This window comes from Curcuma longa, chromosome 12, assembly GCF_044706935.1.
Source record: "Curcuma longa cultivar G26 ecotype Majalengka, Jawa Barat chromosome 12, ITB_CL_G26_1.1, whole genome shotgun sequence".
Lineage (NCBI taxonomy): Eukaryota > Viridiplantae > Streptophyta > Magnoliopsida > Zingiberales > Zingiberaceae > Curcuma > Curcuma longa.
In genome coordinates, this window is record NC_133872.1 from 3562561 (window position 1) to 3581728 (window position 19168).

The window sequence follows — 19168 nt, forward strand, 5'->3', positions numbered from 1 at the left end:
AAGACAATAATATTTTAAATACAATATTTTTTAATAATTATTTATAACTTTTTTATTTTATTTTATGAATATATCCTCTTCTTTTATCTGCACAAATGCACAACCCATTAACATTATTAGAGGCACAAATTGGTAGAAAAGCTAAGGCCATTTATTCTTTAATAAAAAATTCTATAAAATACGGTTAAACAATATTTAATATTGACATAAATTTAATATTAACTAGAATATTTAATATAATATTTTTTTATTACTTGAAATAATATTTGAATATTATTAAAAAAATTAATTTGGGCTGGGTGAGACAGTAAGAAATTGTAAGCTTGAGGGGGCAATTTAAAAATTATTAAACTTTGAAGGCATTTCGAAAGAATGGCTGTGCGGAGTGAAGTTTCGTATCGATGTGCCTCCGGGAGAAGGATCGAATCCATTCCTTCCTCTTCGTTTCAGCTTCCTCGCATCGCTTTGTTCGGAGATTAAGGCAAGCGAGGGCGTGATGAGGACCAACCGGCGGGGCAGTTGTGTCCGAGATGTCGAGCTCCAAGTCCAAGACGGCGATGGAGAAATCGCCGGACCTCCGGGTCGCCGGTGAGACAATCGACGATGAGGAGTGGAGGAAGTTTTTGATTCCTGAGCACCTACGTTTTGCAATGATGGTCGCCACGAGGGCGCTTGATGCCGAAATTGGCGAAGAGGCGGCGCGCAAGTTTAAAGAGAATCACTGGGAGGAGGCTCCAGTGGAGCCGAAGGCTCCGAAGGAGAAGAAGGCTCCTAAGGAGCCGAAGGAGAAGAAGGCTCCGAAGGAGAAGAAGGCGCCGCTTGTGGTGTTCGTAGATTGCAAAGGAGGTGGGATCCTCGGCCACCAGATTAAGGTCCATCTCCAAAAGCTCATCAGCGAAGACCAGGTAAAGAGACGAACCACTTTTTTACTGCATTTCTCTAGAGATTAGATTTTGGAGGTTCTTGAAGCCGCAGGTCTAGGCTAGCCGAGAATGTGCTTATGTTTTTTGTACACTAAAATCGTTGAATTTGTGGAGTGGATCAAGCATACCAATTCCACCAGTAATTGTTTTCAGTGAGATCAGTTGCAAATTTGAACATTGCTTGAGTCAACAAATTCAATCAGAAATGAATCACCAATCAAGACTGAGTTAAATCGAAAAGTCATTATACTTATGATGAAAACCGACCAAATCTGGTTATCATCAATTGACGTAATAAATTGTAATTTATGTTCTCTCATTCTATCATCTAAGTTACACCTACCAAATACTTGCAAGTCGCAGATATTCTAATAACATACCTTACAAATCCCATGAAGTCCTATATCCCTATTGACCATGGATAGAAAGTCTGAACTCCTTTCAATTTCATTGATTTAGGAATTGGAATCAATCCTAGTGTCAAAAGTTCTCTTCTGATACAAGGACCATGTGACATTGACATGAGATGAATAAAATGACTAGCTATCATATTGGTTGCTCTCAACTTATAATTATTTATTTAAACTATAATGTAATAAAAGATGAATAACCTAAGTCAAATAAAGTGAATCTTCCAACTGTTGCTATTAAGATACGTTTTAGATGCGTAATAATGTGCTATGCTGGAACTGGGTTACTTCCAATTTCTAGTAGCTTGTAGTGATTCCATAGTTGTTGATGTAAATGCACATGTTTTGATCTGATTGTCATCTATTTTTTGTGGATGTTGGAATTAATTTCTTTAGCTATTCTTATTGTGCACACCACAAGTTGATTTATGCTAAACAAATGGATTTAAGAAATGTTCAAGCCAGTGCATAATTATGTGGTGGAATATGATGAGATTTCTTTGATAATTAGTGTTTTTGCCTTAAATTAGATACTATAAGAGAGATTCTTTTCAGAAATAAAAATCTAAGATCAAAATGTTAACAGGTCACTTATTGCTTCTCATCATATTAACTCCAGTTTTTGATGTCCCAGTTATAGAACCTTCTGATTTTGTTCAGTTTGGTTTGACTTGCTTAAAGAACTGGATACCTCTTTCAGGTATTTGATATCTCACTTATGGTGCCTTTCCTTCTGTATGGTTTGACTTGCTTAAGGCAAATGGAGGATCAAGATGCAAAACCCAGTGAAAAGTTAAGAATTATGGTATGGCTTCTGGACAAATAACTTCACAATATTTATTAATCACCAGCTAAGTCATTTAATTTATCATTGCTTGACGTTGTTTCAAAGATGCCAGTGAACTCATTGCTGCTGAAATTTTAGACTTTTGCAGCAGACAACCCTGTCATATCTGTCATTTATAGATTGCAGGAGGTGATGGTGAAGTAGGAAAGATATTAAGACGCCTTGGAAAATTTAGTAAGGGACAGGTGCTAGTTCCGCCCATTGGCATTATTCCACTTGGAACAGGGAATGATCTTTCAAAGAGCTTTGGTTGGGTAAAGAGCAACTCTGTCTTCCTACTTAGTTTTTGTTTGCATTTTCACTAAAGTAAAATATGTGTGAGAATTTCATTTCCAGGGTGGTTCATTGCCTTCTGCATGGAGTTCGGCAGTAGAAAGTTCTCTTCGTGAGGCAGCTTTCAACCGTGTTGAACAACTTGATAGGTAAGCATGACCTATACAAGTGAAATAGCCTTCATGTTGACAATTTTGCTTACTTATGTCCATTGATAATCTTACTATCCACAAACAGGAACAATATATAAACACTTAGCATGTTGTGGGCAAACTGTACAATCTCATGCAAAATGTTTGTCTATATCATCATAGATTCACAGGCATGGATTGCTTGCTTTAGTATCATAATAAAAAAATGTATCACAAAATATGGGGATTGCATTATAGACCAACTTTTTGTTACTGTTTGTTACTACTAAAGTTCTTTAACTCTTTTTAAAATCCTTTGGATAATTTTGTTCTTTCTATTTCTACTTTATTTTCTGCAAGATGTGCTGTGCTAGTTGAGTTGATAGTCTTAGCAAGTTTAAGCCATTATTCTGAATATGGAAGTTCCAACCAAACTTCCATCTAGATTTTGCTTTCTAACTTGGAAGCTTAGGCAAGTTATCAACTGTCTTTTGCAGTTGGAGCATTAAGATTGTAATGAAAAAATGGGGAAAAAAGGGAAAACAAAAACAACAAGATTCTCTTCCAAAAGGCAATATCACTCAGGTGAGGTCAAATTTGACTTCTTGTAATTTATAATTCTCCTTATGTTTTATTTTATGTAAAATACTACTTGATAATTGAACATTCATGTCACTAGCTCACATGAGATTAATAAAACAAGATGCAATCATTGCGTGTGATGTTGTCAAGGATTTCATGATGTTACATGCATATTATACATTCTCACTAAATATATATATATATATATATATATATATATATAAAAGATAATCCTTGGATATCATTATTTGTCACAAATTATCACTAATTTGAAGTTTAATTGACCATAATGTCCTGTTATAGTTTGAGACTTTAGCATAATAGGTTAATGTTCCAATGGTTTGATGTGGTAAAGGCTTTTATTTAGTGTGAAGATAACCTCTGCAGGAGCTGACTTTTATTTTGTTTAGGCTTGTCACACTGTGCTTGTTTATTATTATTGTTGAACATGTTACTGGTGAAAAATATATTATGTAGGATATATCAAGAATAAAATTTTCCAATTCAAGGAGGAAATAGAATGAATCTTCTTTAATTTTCTCTTATGATCATCATCTACCCGTGTTAGATGAACTTTATTCCTCCATTGAGTACTATGTAAGCCTCTCTAACAAGTAATTTTCTAATCAGTTAAATTTTTTCTACATTGACAAAAGTTGACAATAAAAATTCTATATCAGCAAGGAGAAATTTTCTCTGATTAATTTCTAAGTCATAACAATAGAACAATAATGACCTTACTCTCCACCTTGATTGGTGGGGCTTTATCCAACCACATTGTGCCTCATTTATAATCTATCAATAAATAGAGCCCAGTCCATTTTACTCATTGACATCTCGAAGTATTTTGCTAGAAGCTTGGACATAACCTTATTCTGGTGGAATCAAATACAATGTTTTTGGAGCATCCATGATTTGAAATGTCGAACCGTGTCGCTCTAAACGAATGGTATTTATCATTCTGATACGGGACCAACACTAACACCCTACTAGCACTGCGATCGTGAGGTCGTCGCAACCTTGTCGTGGCCTCACGAGGTCACTGCGAAGTCACGGCGTGATTTCTTTTAAGATAATTTTTTTTATTTTTTAAATAGGTATTTTTTATTATAAATAAACTGTTAATTATATATAATTGTTATAATTATTTATTAATAATAGTTATAAAATATTAAGAAGTATTTTTAAATAATTAATAAAATAATTTATTTTTTAATATATATTGAAAATTGAATGTGAATTTAAAATAATCTAAAATTTTTCCAAAATATAATTCTTAAACATTTCAAATAAATTTTAAAAATTAAAAATTTACAAATACATTCGAAAAATAATTTAAGGCCTTCAAATAATTTTATAATTATCTTTGAGTCTTTCAAATAATTTTATAATTTTAGATTTAGTTTTGAATTTTGAGAATTGCTTATCTTTTAAAATAATTTTACAAAAAATTAATAGACATTCTCTTTTGTGAAAATATTGAAATATGAACCCAACACCTCAAAATATAACATCAATAGTGAGCATATTTAATAATCAAATATTAATAAATTAATATACATTTAAAAATTTAAAAAATATATCAAAATTGCATGGGCACAATACAATACGGTATTAAAACTGTATCGTTCCGATCGGGGACCAAACTCCGACACGGATCAAAATTTTAAACTATGGGTGCATCTAGACTCTTTTTATGCTATCAAGCAAGGTTTAATTTTTAAAATATTGTTCCATTATTGTGTCAACAATTGTTTGGTGTGCTTTGCCAAGATAACTTAGATGAGTTTTAATGTTATGAGCCTCTTCCACTTAGCTTGTTTACATCTAAAACATGCCTATAATAATTAGAAAATCAATTGAATTAAATTTTGGAACAACAAACATTCAGAGTGCATATATGCTCCCTGGAATTTAATATTGTCATTAATTTCTCCATGCGTCTATATATGGAATTTAACTCTATAATTTTTCAAGACCCAACTTAAATTATGTTCCTGTAGAATTCAATATTGTAATCAGTTTCTCCATGTGTCCATATATGGATATCTAACTTAATAGCTAGGAGTTGGATTTGTATTAGCACAACTCGAATTGGATATGATACAATTACAAGGTATAGATGCAAATCAATTTCTTCAGCTTTGGGTCACCCCTCCTCTTCAATCAATTTTACCTCTCCTCTCTGTTTATAGTGTTTCATCTCAGCATCATAATGTGTAGATAAAATATGAGTTATGGGAAGAAAATCTACACGTCTCATCTAGTCATATCCAAAATGGACCAAGATAAATTGAGATGGATCTGTCTTGGTTGGTACCAACGAGCTAGTGTAGTGTCACTATAAGTGGTAACATGGCACAATAGAAGCATTGATTGGTAATCAAAATGATATATTTCAATCATGCCAACTAATACTAGTAAACTCTTGAAAGTTGAAGCCATGCTATTATCCATAATCCAAGGTTAGCCTAGTGCTCCAAGTAATAAGACGTAGCTTTGAGAACCTTTCAGAGTTGTGAAAAAAAGATAGGTGTGAAAAAGTTATGTAAGTTGCAAATAAGTTATTAACGGTTTTTATAAAATTAGTCCATAACTAGATAAGTGTTAATAGTTGCATGATATGCAATTTTGTTGATATGTACCAAGATTTCAAGTATCAAGCCGTGTCGATCGGCAAGGGCAGATTTATTGTTTCTGCCTGCTAATTGGCACACAGAATGCTCAACACAGGAAGCTGCAGCACTTAAAGATTTCAAAAGACAAGGGAGAGAAATATAAAAGAAAGACTGGAGAGAAGTAGAGGAGTAGAGGAAAGATCCTACCAGAGAGATGCATAATAGAGCTGAAGCTATGGTCTTTGTGGGCCCAAAAGGGACATTGCTAGTGGTGAGCGCAATGTTCGTTGTTGGTGGTGAGTGTAAAGGCCACTATAGAAGGTAGACGACTAGTGCATAAGTCATAGGAGAGAAAAATATAAGCTAATTAAATAATTATATAAATTCCTAGACTTATAAAAATACAACTAACCTAATTAAATATGACTTGTATATAAATTTTAGTTCATTTTAAATGAATCAAAATAAATCCAAATTGAGTTCAGTTTGAACTCGCTTAATCATAATCATCATATCTACTTGATGAGCTCTATTTAACCTTAAACTAACTTCCACTCAACTATAAAACTTAAAAGTATTTAATTATTTATTTATTTTAAATATATATATAATTTAAAATACAAAAATTAAAATAGGATAAAATTTAGTATCTAACGGTGAATATAGGGTTTGACATGTCACTTTGATTGAATGTCAAGGTTTTTGTCCTCCTTTACATCTTCTCTCACTTTGATTAAATGAAAAATTATTAATTAAATTTTAAAATTATTTATTTTTTTCATAATTTTTAATTAAAGGGGAGTCTTGGCACAACGGTAAAGTTAATGTTATGTGACCTTGAGGTCATGGGTTTGAGTTGCGGAAACAACCTCTTACAAAATGCAAGGTAAGGCTGCGTACAATATACCCAATGTGGTCTGACCCTTCCCCGGGATCTTGCATCGACGAGAGCTTCGTACACCGGGCTGCTTTTTTCATAATTTTTAATTCAGATAAAATTATATATTTTAAAAAAAAGACTATTTTCAAATTTGAATATGATTTTATTAAAAAAACTTGAACCTAAAATTTTCAAATTTAATTTAGTCAAGTTTAATTCAAGTTTTATATATTTATTTTTAAAATTTTAAATGTAATATTTTACATCCTAAAATTTTAAAAATTTTGTATTATTTTTCTCCCACCTAATAATTATAGTTATGTGGAAAAAACATTACCAAATTAAAATTAAATAATAGAATTTAAAATTATTTCATTGCATTCAAAGGTTTATAGGTTCTTGCCATACCAAATATAAAAAGGTGATATTTAATGCTCTATTAAAATGCTCATAAATAAATTTAAACACAGTTACATAAATTAATAAAAATACCAATTCATTTCAAACAAAATTGCATCTTCAACAATGAAAGCTTCTCGGGCTTGGGTTTTGAAATTTGAAAATACTTTAATTTTGTAGAAGTTGAAGTAAAACATGCTAAATTTACAGAGGATTAGAGAAGGGTTCACTTGTTCTAGCTTTTTTACATGCAAAAATTGAATAAATTGTCAATGTATATTAAAATTAATTATGTTATTATTTTATAATCAAAATTGTACCAGGATGACATGATACTATTCCGAATCATATCATTCTGGCCAAAGACTAAAACTTTGGTTTGAAATTTTAAACCTATGTACTATATAAGAACTAAGTGGATTGTGATATTACTTTAAATAAAATGAATATTGAATTAAATGAATTTCGTGCATCCCTTAAAGCGACTGTTTCTTGTATATATATGATGTATTTTAATAATAAATTAAAATTTTTATTGTACTTATTACAAACACTCTCTAACTAGAAATAATTTTGAAAATATTCAATCAAATTGAATTTCTAGTAGGCATTTCATATGCTAAAGATATTTTTGGTATTGAAGTCATGTTCACACATGAGTCATTCTGCATCAAACTTGCTGTTTTCTTCTTCTTTGATGTTTGAAGTCATGTTCACACATGAGTCATTCTGCACCAAACTTGCTGTTTTCTTCTTTGATGTTTGCTTGTCCTCGTGTATGTATTCATTTCTTATCCGCACTACTTTGAGTACTACTTGTTTCAATATGCAGTTTCTACATGCTGAAAAATTATTGCAAAATTTTACTTAATTTACTCAATTACACTATATGTTAATAGGACAATGTTTTTGTTGCAGAGTGTGGACATGCAAACAGAATTGCCTGCAAATTTATCTAAAGATGGAGGAGTTTTCTACAAATACTTCAGCATTGGTATTTGAAGATGTTTCCTATAATTATCTTATTGATTCATTAACAGTGGAGTAATCTGGTAACAGCTTAAAACCAATCTAAACCACTTCAGAAACATGTTAGGCTATGTATTGGATAACTTTCACATTCTTGTAATGGTTCTTCATCATTTCATTAGAGATGAATCCACAAGCTCTGGTTACTCGAGTGTCCCAAATAACCATGTTAATGTCCATTTAGAATAAACTTTGTCATGGCCCGTCCTAAGCCCGAACAAAGGAGGAGGATTGTGTTAGATTGTTAGCCAATATAAATGTAGACAAACGTTATGTATAGATCCAGAGGATCTATATAGCTGACTCCATTTAGTGGGATAAAGGCTTAGTTGTTGTTGGAATTGTCCATTTAAGAATGGCTCTAGGCATCTAGACATAATAAGTGGAAATAAATAACAAGGACAGTAGAGTAGGTTACAAAAACATTTTGTTTTACCATGATCGACTTTCTTTTGGAGTTGTCAGACAGAATGGGAGGTGTTGCAATATCTTTCTTCATATCCTGATTCCTATGAGATTTAATCTATAAGTAACAAGTTTGAAAGGCTCCTACTCCAGTGATTTTCCTCTCCTTACAGCTTCTCTGTCAATGGTGATTTGGTCCTTTTTCCTCAAATATTTTCTTGATTCTTAGATTGTGATTTGGTCCTTCTTCGTCTTTCTACACCTTATCCCTAACATCCAAAACGGAATCATTATCATTTCATTGGTACTTCCAAGCTGCAGTAGTTAGCTAGAAAATGTCAGATTAGAAACAAGAATAGAGAACTCTCTTGCAATTGTAGAATCTAATATATTCTGTTCATATGCTTCCACTGTTAACATTTTCCTGCAATTTTGTTTTGCACCATTTCTTATAGGAGAACCTTATTCTTTCTAATTCTTTGATTGTAGGAATGGATGCTGAAGTTAAATACAACTTCAACAATCGTGAAAAAAACAAGCCATCCCTTGCACAGGGTCCAATACCAAATAAGCCATCCCTTGCACAGGGTCCAATACCAAATAAGCCATCCCTTGCACAGCGTCCAATACCAAATAAGCCATCCCTTACACAGCGTCCGATACCAAATAAAGTATTATTCTTATTCTGAAAAACTCCATGAGAAGCAGCTTAGCACTAAAGAACGTGTTTTTAGTATACTCATAAATCTATATTTCTACTAGAATTATTTGGTTTCTGGAAGCTACATTTTCTACCTTTTGCTATGTATCGCAGCAGTCCTAGTTTTACGAGAGCTATTTTCAAATTTATTTCCTAAAATTTTATTAGATGTCAACTGTATCATTTTGCTTTGTCGTACAGTTGAGCTTTGCTGCATACAGCTGCACCCAGGAATGGTTCTGTACACCATGCATTGAAACTAAAGGATCAAGGTTAGCCTGCTACAATTGCTTAAGATTGTTCTGGTTCACTGAATTTCTCTGTTTGCGTCAGGGAAAAGTATAAGTCAATATATATGACTTCAGTCATGTAATTGACAGTTTGTCAAGTTAAATAACTCCTAGTAACTAGAACAGAATTTAGATTTGTGTTTATATTAGTGGAACAAAGTCGAAATGTGATCTTGAATTGAATGCTAGATCTATAGCTATATTTGGAAATCTTGTCTACCAAGCTAAATAAAGCATGATTTAAATCTCTATTTGGATTGTTTGGTATTAGTGCTACATGTTGGTTTTATCAGACAACACAAGTTAGTAAACAAATCAGTTCACTGATGCCAATCAAAATGTAGACCTTGTATCATCTCTCTTTTTTATTGAAATTTGGAGGAGATCGAAGAACTAACATATAATTTGGTTAGCTAAGTTGTATCAATAAACTTTTTGAGACTTAAGAAGATGCTCGAGGAAATGGAGGAAAAAATTTTAGTTAGCTTTTTACAAGAATAAAGGCGATACAAATATACTCTGATTTTATTATATAGGGATCGAGTTTATAAGTCATATTTTGAAATTGTAGGAAAGAGTTATTAAGAGAAGAATGAGAGATGAGACAAACATTTCCAAAAATAGTTATCTGAAACTGGAAGATCAAGTATATATGTATTTATTTAAGAAGACAACTAATGATAAATTATAGAGAATGGAAGAAGGATGTGGATATGATCATAGTTGATTTAGAAGGAATATATATATATATATATATATATATATATATATATATATATATATATATATATATATAATATGGTGTTTCTCAAGGTTTAAAATATCGAATCATGCCGAAGTTTTAGTTCCAGACCGGAATGATACAGTTTCGGTACCATATCGTACCATGCCGGTATGTTTTGATATTTTTAAAATATAAAATATATTAACTAAAAATTACAAATTTAATCTAAATATTTAAAAATAAAAAATAAAAAATAAAATATTTTTTAAAAAATAATAGGATAATTTTATGATGTTCTAAATAAGCCTATTTAAATTATCTCAACTATAGCTAGTAGTTGATTATTAAAATTTAAATAAAAAAAAAATCTGTGACCGCGACTGGGCACGCCGACCATGGCACGCGGGGCTTGGGCGACGCCTTCAGATGGTATCCATGTAGGAACACCGGTGTTGATTCACTGGCAGAATGAAAATTTTCACTAGTATCGAGTGAAACGGCTCGAGATTTCAATCCTTGGTGTTTCTAAACGACTAGTTTGGTGTTTTAAATAGAATGAGATGTCTAATAACTATTAATGTGACACACACACACACACATATATATATATGTATGATAATGCAATTACTGTTATTAGATCTATTGGAGTGTGAAAAATAATTTTTCTCTAACTGCAAGTGTGCATCACGGGTCAACTTTAAGGCCGCCCTATCATTTTTACTTTAGTAGTAGATAAACTACAAATCATATTCATGAAGTCTCCTTTGTATTTTTCTTTTACTGATTATACAATGTTGATTGATGAGAATATAAATAGATTAAACATAAAATTTAGTAATTAAGAAAGAAGTTCCCAAAATTAGGGTTTGAAGTAAAATTATAGATTAATATGTGAGATGAAGTTTCACTAATAAGATTCATGGGAACAATTATAACTTCTTGTAAGAGCTTAAGATATCTTAGATTTATTTCTGAACAAGAAGATATTTATGAAGAGAAAATAAGATAAAGAATGGACGATTGAAAGGAAATTAGTCTATGGAATTTTCTGTGATCATCATGTGTCTCTTAGACTTAAAGGAAAAAAATTTATAAGAATATAGTAAGACATCATATTTTATGGATCAGAGTGTTGGCTATTAGGAAGCAATGCATACAAAAAATTAAGGTAGCAAAAATAAGAATTAAACCATATGAAATAATATCATGTAAAATATCATATACACATTGCACAACAATTTGCGGAAATAGTTACACAAGAAATGAGTAACGACCTTGCATGAACATATAACATCTTTCTATTATATAGTCGCATGAAGATACATTATCTATAAGATTTTTACATCTATGCAAATCATTGAAAATCAACAATACTATGAACAAAGAAGATATAAGAATTAAATGCAGATAGAATTATAGAAAAACCCAAGCATATAAAACAACATAGTGACAGAGTGAACTGAGTTCTCAATATTATTCGACACATTGTGTAAACCCTAAGACATCATGGTTATATGATAATCAATGATATCATAAGTCAAACCTTCATGAGTCACCTTGAAGTTACCATTTTATACATATTCCCTAATTAAAACAATGTAAACCTCAATCCTTGTTCCAATTGCTAATTAGATCCATTCATGCTCAAACATAACCTCGACTAATTAGCCACGCCTTGTAGTTAACTCTGCAGTTCATGCTTCCCTGCACATTATAACTTCATTGTAATCAATCATTTAACAAAATTAAAGCAATTATCCTCAAAATTAGTACATGTACACTAACATGATTCTACAACTTTAGATAACTTTCTATAAGAAGTCATGTATCTCGACCCAATATTACCTATGATTTCTTCTACGACCGTAGTCACCTCTTATAATGGGATAGTAACTAATATATACTCGTGATATCATCAAATCCGAACATAATGTCATCATGATCAAATTGCCCTTGTCTACATCATCAACCTCATCTGGACATTCAAACACCAAAATTAATCCAATCAACACATAAACAATTGTCAATTTCTAACTTCACCTGTAGGTTGAAGCACACCTCATACTTTGATCACTATAACTCCAATTGTTGAAATACAAAGATCAAAACCAACATCACAAACCATGACTTCTAACTATTGTGGAGGTTGCCCCACCACAAAATAGGGGTAACTGGGTAAAAATCTACATCCTCTATTGGTTAACCTCTTCCGTTGGTTAGCTCACTTGAAAATGCATATCAACTCAGCAGTCACTGATTGGTTGCTCCAAGAACTAACCTATTGAACAATCCTCAATTACTACCCACCAACACAACACCAAAATTCAAACTATCAAGGGAGACTAGGACATGCCACCAATGAATGGCTATGACAAGGGTTTCTCGCAACAAGAAAAGTGAAGAGTGGGCTGATATTTTATTTGGATGAAGGGCGGATGAAGAGAAAGTTGGAGGCTGCTACTGCTCCCCATAGGGGTGGCAATGCAGTTCATGACATGCTAGTTGTGTCACCAATTCAATCCCAAAGTAAAAATTGAATTGTGCACATGTGAGCCACTTTTAATCATGGAATCTAACCCCATATTGAACCCAACAGTTAGATCATCACCTACACTTCCTGGTTCAGCTGTAGAACCCCTATTAATCCCTCTAAAAGCTAATTAACTCTAAACTACAATTATATAAACCCTAATAAACTGTTGTATAGCAGTTCTTATTCAAAAGAAGCATACCAAATGATTCCTTGTGCACATTCTGTCTGCAGAAACTATCCAACACTATTGTTCATCTGTTAGTTTGCAGGAGTTGGGTGGCCTAGCCTGTTTTGTCAATTCTTTAGCCTGTTGATCCCCTATGGAGGATTAGTTGTCATGTTTGTTAATTTGACATATGAAGTCTGCCTGTAATGCTTCTTGAGGTTTGCCAATTTAACAGATTTGAGTATCCTTTTCATCTCTCTCTCACTTTTTGTTGCTAAGGAAGAGAATGCTTTTCTGACTATTTTTGGATGATTCTTTTTACCTTCTTGATCATTTATTTTGGAAGACTGTGGCATTTGATTACATACACTAATATCTCACTTGCAAATACTTATCCAAGTTGTCCTTTCATGTATTAATAATTATTGTATGCAGAGACAAATGAATCCTTGCAATCAGTTGCAAATAGTTGGGATTCATGACTTGTAGAGGAAAATGAATCTATAATTAACCTTGAATTCAAATGCAGGGAACTTGAAAACATTTTGACTCTTCATGTTAAAAAAGTGCACCGAGATAATTGGGAGGAAGTTATCATTCCTTCAAGGCAAGTATACTTTATTGTAACAATACTTGCTAGAAATTTTAGAAGATGAAAATTACTGTTCTTCCCGTGCATGCTTACTCTATCATCCTTATATGTAGCTAGATACTTTATTATATTCACATCCTTTACGTCCTCACATTTTCTTCATGTTTATAATGTTGGTTTTTCCTACTTTCTTTTTTCTATTTCAATGACCAATAACTCAAAATAGAATATTCTTGATGATGCACACTTGCCAATTTAGTAGGAGAGAAGGCAATCTTACACTTGCTTAATAGAGTATCATGACTTAAGCCCGCCTACTATTTACAATCATCAATTGACTGCCAAGGACAAATCCAGGAAAAGGAGGTGTGGGCTGGGCTTTGGGTGTGGAAGGGGTGGGCTAAGTAAAAAAACTTATAAAAGGAACTAATGTGTAATAAATCTAATAGTGAAAACTTTTTTACAATAAGTAATAAAAAAATCTTTAGGTTGGACTAGAGCCCAAGACAACCCTTAAGAAGATTTGTCCTTGTCGACTGCACTGCGCTTAGGTTGGGCACTACCCGAGCCTTGAGCCCATGCCTGATTGAAAATGCAACACACAAGACTTGACGAGGTTCTAACCTAGCCATACCAAGCATGGCTAATGACAAAACTTTCCTAGGTCCATGCCATGCTTGGGCATGATCGACCCATGTTGAGCCTTGGTCAACTTGTTGGATCGTGATTTTAATAAAAATATTATATATTAAAATATTTTAAAATAAAAAGTAATAAAATATTTAGTTATTAAATTATTAATTGCTTTAAAAAATAAAATTAATTTAATAAGGTTTTAATCTTTTTTATAAAGATTAATTTAGGATAAAAGGCTAATATATCAAATCTATTATTCTTGGTTTGTGTTAGGTTTGTTGGCTATGCTTGGCTTGGTTTAACCCATGACATACTTGATCTAACTTAATTTTTAGTAAGGACAAGAAAGACATGATTCGCATGCCTTATCGGGCTAGGACATGATACAATTCATTTTCGGATGGGTCATTCAAACTTTGGTGCATGCCTATCTTTTGTCGTGCTAAGTCAATCTAGGGGTTGCCCAACAAATTTATCTTAATGTCTAGTAGTATTATTCATGGATGCAATTGCCATTATGTCCAATCCACTGTTTTCATAAAATGGTAATTATGATAAAAGGGCAGATTATCATATGACCCATGCCCTTTCAATTCCAAAACCATCACTTTTGTTCATGAATGGGTTTGTATCGACAACCTCTTATGTTGTGTCAGCTTGGCTAGTTTGACTCCCATGCTAGTGTCCTTGGTCATAATGATCATTATTCCGGTTCAACTTTTTGGTAAAATGACAAATCTATGATGGAAGGATAAATTATCATGACTCGAGCACTGGACTTTTTAAAGCTTTTCTGAGTACCCTGTCAATTCCAAATTGGTTACTGTATTCCTCAAGTGAAATAATCTAGATATAACAGTTAACTTGGAAATGGGATAACACACAACAAAAGAAAAGAGGAAAATACAACACCAGCTCAATTTTTGAGCTTCAATAGTTGTGATCCATTCTAAGAGAGCTGCAATTGTTGATTTCCATATAATGCACAGAATACAACGCCTGCTTCCCATGTCCCTTCTTGAGAGTGATAATGAAATCACATTTATCCAAACCATACAACAATTATTTAACTAATAGGTATATTGTATACCTATATTATTCATTCAGCTTGTGTATACTTATAAAATAATCTGGTTCAACTTGTTGTTGGCTCTAGTTTGACACAAACTGAACCAAGATTGAGCTTACCCACCTCATAATCCTAGTTGCACCTTGTCTAAAGTCAATTAGGTCAAAATTGAACTGTGTATTCACTCAACTAGTACACAGAATAAGTTTGGAATGGTCTGAAACCAACTGATCACTGTCAAGTATCAGCACGACTTGACCAAAACGACACTTTTCGTGTTAATACCAAAACCAATACCGAAATTGAAATTTTAGGCCCTTTGTGGGAAGGCGTCACCCTTAAATATATCGCATAATGAGTTTGCATGGATCAACACTGACACGATACTATTTTTGATTGATATCAAAAATGATACTGATATGAAAATTTTAGACCTTCCTGAGAAGATTTAACCTTATATACCTTATTACTAATTAGTTGCTCAGACAATGCCTGAGATTTATCCTATGACTAGTAATTAATAAATTAAAATATTACTTATACTCCAAAATAGAGTCAAAAACTTCCCTAAGGATTTCCAGAAACAAAATGTTTAAAATAAAAATAATCTCTATAAAGATTAATAAGATAATATGAGAATTTTCAGTCAAAACTAAATTCTTCTAAATCCAAATAACACCAAATGGATATACAACATCCACATCAATTGCTATTCTCAACACAGTTGAAATTTAGAAAATAAAAGATATTCCAAAAATTCATGTTTTCATTATTTACCTGTATTTACTAATTTAATTATTCTGTCCTCTTTTTTAAATTAACAACTGCAGCGACAATTTTACCATCAGGGGTATATAGAATGCCCCCACTCTCTCTCTTTATATGTATATAATTTCTAGATTTGTTTGTATAGTTTTATCTCCAAACTGTTTGTCTTTATGGGAATCGTGAATAGTTTGTGATGATTTCTTACTTTTTCGGTGCAGCATTAGGGCCATTACTTTTCTAAATATTCACAATTATGGAGGCGGGGCATATCCATGGGGCCACCTTAAGCCTGAATATCTGGAAGAGGTTTGTTATTAATTCAAGTATTATGTGTTATAATCTGAGAGATAACATTAGTGAAAGAGGGTAAAGTTATGGAGGAGAGCTGGTTATCAAGGTCCAAAGTTTCATTCTAAGCTAGATGTTTGATCCTCGGATTGGAATAAGATGTGCCACTAGTGCCGGTGGCCAACTGGGATTTTTGTTTAATAGTAGAAAAAATCGACGGATAAAGAAACAGGGGAGGAAGAAGAAACTGCTATTAGCTTGCAGAAGAAGTTGGAGATGGTGGAGCTGTATTGCTCATGGTAGCTCGTGAGGGACAAGAGAGGAAGAGAAATCTGTTGCTGTCGAATCACGTTGAAATCGTTGTTGGGAAAACTCTAGTGGATGTTCCTAGGCGCGTGCGCTTGCTTAATGCAGGAATGGAATGCAATGCCTCGCCTGATACAAGCGAGACAACGTGTTATTGCAAACTGTGCTAGTTACAATACTGAAAAAAGCTCCATACCCATCAGACACACATAGTTATCAGAGTACTTGCTTCCATATTCTAATATGATACCAATGTTGAACTATATTATGATATCATTAGTTAAATACTTGTTAATGGTGCATGCATCCCAATCGTTCATTATTCAAATAATCAATCATGTAGGGTAAGCATCCATTATATAGTTTGAGTTGATATATGTGTTTTCCAGTGGATGCAGGTTGATCAACTGTTCTATTCCAACTCCAGTAAAACTTGCTATTAGAGATATGCATAACATACTGTACAGAAGACATTTAAGTTCCAATTGCATTGGAATAACATACTTCTCCTTTAGCAGAAAAAATATTATGAAGCACATCCTGATGATGGGCTGCTGGAAATATTTGGCTTAAAGCAAGGATGGCATGCTTCCTGTGTCATGGCACAACTTACTTCTGCCAAGCACATTGCTCAGGTAATAAAGTTATACTGGATCTATAAATTTTAAACTATCAGGAAATTGTTTAAGCAGGTCTATTGTTTATGCGTGTTTTGGTCTTAAAACATTCATGTTTGACTTTTGATCTGTTTGTCTTTAGTCTTTATCTTCTAGTTCGGCAGACCATTTAACACTACCTCAGCATGGAACTCTGTAAAGCCAAATTGTGCATTCGTTCTTCTATACCATGTGTATTCATTCTTTATTATCAAGTGCATCCTTTTCCTTAAGGGCTACCCACAACCACAATGAGGGAACTGACCTTTTTCATAGTTATGCTCCGACACCTAGAATCATTTCTATTAAAATTTTATTTGTATTGGCTTCTATATACATGCTGAGATTCATCAAATTAATGTGAAAAGGTAGCCTACAGGAAAACATATATACGAGTCAAAGTAGGATTTATAGTGCTCAGTATGCAAGCTGAGCGAGCTCCTAAATACATACCAGGTGCACCTGCTTTTCAATATCGCTTTCACCCCTTCACAAATTAGAGAATCCTGTGAAAGGGAGCTTGTGCCTAGATGGGCTGTAAACGAGTCAAATTGAGCCAAGCTTTGTGGTATTCAAGCTTATATAATAAGGTAATCAAGTCGAGCCAATCTGAGTCAACCAAAGCCTAAAATTAACCAAGCCATTGAAATGATTATTTAAGCTTAGCTTGGTTTATTTTTATGAGCTTGAGCTTTGTTGGCAAGCTTGGCTTTGTTTAGATGATATCGAACTCTTAATTCAAACTTGTTTGATTGTTTGAAACTTTTATATTTTAAACTTGTTTGATTGGTTATTGAGTTTGATAATACAAATTTGATTGTTCATTTTGAAAGTTTTCTTTATTTATTTAGCATGTTGATAAGAGTTTTATTGATGAACATGGTTCAAGAATATTATTCATAAACGTTGTTCATAAATGTTGTTCATAAACATTATTCATGAACATTAACGAGTTGAACACATATGTGTTCAAATTTATTCGTTTAGTTTAACGAATTATTCAAATTTGTTCATTTAATTGTTCTTGTATATATTAAACGAACATAAATAAATTCTTATCAAATCGAACATTAAATTTGTTGATGAACATTCAGTATGCCTAGCTGTTAGTGAACACCTTTAGTTCCCATCAGTGTCAACTTCTGCTTAGTCTGCTAGATAATGATGAGTCCTTTTCGTTAAAATCTACTTCTCTTAATTAATCTTGTAGCCATTGAGTTTCCTCAATTTTCTTTGATCATCTAAATCCAAAACAACTTCTACTCGCAGGCTGCTGCAATTAAAGTGGAATTACGAAGCAATGCTTGTTTCATAGGGAATGAAACTTTTATCCAAGTCGATGGAGAACCAGGTAAACTGAAACTTGAGGAAGGAAGAATAACCGAGGTGACGATAGAAAAGTTTCCATTTCGACCAAGCTTCATAATCGGAAATAAAGCAGGTGGCAATGTCACTTCAAAGAAAAAGAAAAAAGAAATATAAATATGAAAATAAAGAAAGGACTTTTATTTCAAAAAAAAAGAAGGATATTCTGTGTGACGGATGATGTTGCTTATATTCTGTGTGACGGATGATGTTGCTTATTTGAGAATCTTCAGTCTCGCATTGAACTTAATAAAAGAAGGCATTGAAACTCTTTTAAATATTAAAATTGTCAAAATATTTTTTAAAATTTTAAATTCTTGTAATTAGTGCATCAAGTCCCATGCTACTTTGACAAAATGATAAGAATGGATTTGAGATCAATTTGTAGATTATGAAAATCAATCTGTTCTGTTTGGCCATTTACACAAATAAGTTTCTTAATTGTGGTTTCACTAACTAATGGATATCTTAATATATAGCTTTGTTTTGTTTTGTTTTTTTTTTTGTCAATTCAGGGATTTATGTATTACCGATACAATTAGTGGAAACATATTGATCGAGATGATAAAATTGTACAC

General features: G+C 32.6%; 1 protein-coding gene across 1 annotated transcript; it reads left to right on the plus strand.

Annotated features, from left to right (window-relative positions):
- Nucleotides 1-428: 428 nt before the first annotated feature.
- Nucleotides 429-18842, plus strand: LOC141843328 (diacylglycerol kinase 3-like). Its single transcript, XM_074731400.1, has 12 exons — nucleotides 429-905; nucleotides 2034-2138; nucleotides 2300-2434; nucleotides 2517-2602; nucleotides 3082-3169; nucleotides 7982-8057; nucleotides 8987-9168; nucleotides 9399-9469; nucleotides 13440-13517; nucleotides 16194-16281; nucleotides 17088-17204; nucleotides 18495-18842. The coding sequence occupies exons 1-12, from the start codon at nucleotides 531-533 to the stop codon at nucleotides 18705-18707; spliced, it is 1614 nt and encodes a 537-aa protein (XP_074587501.1). The 5' UTR covers nucleotides 429-530; the 3' UTR covers nucleotides 18708-18842.
- Nucleotides 18843-19168: the final 326 nt, after the last annotated feature.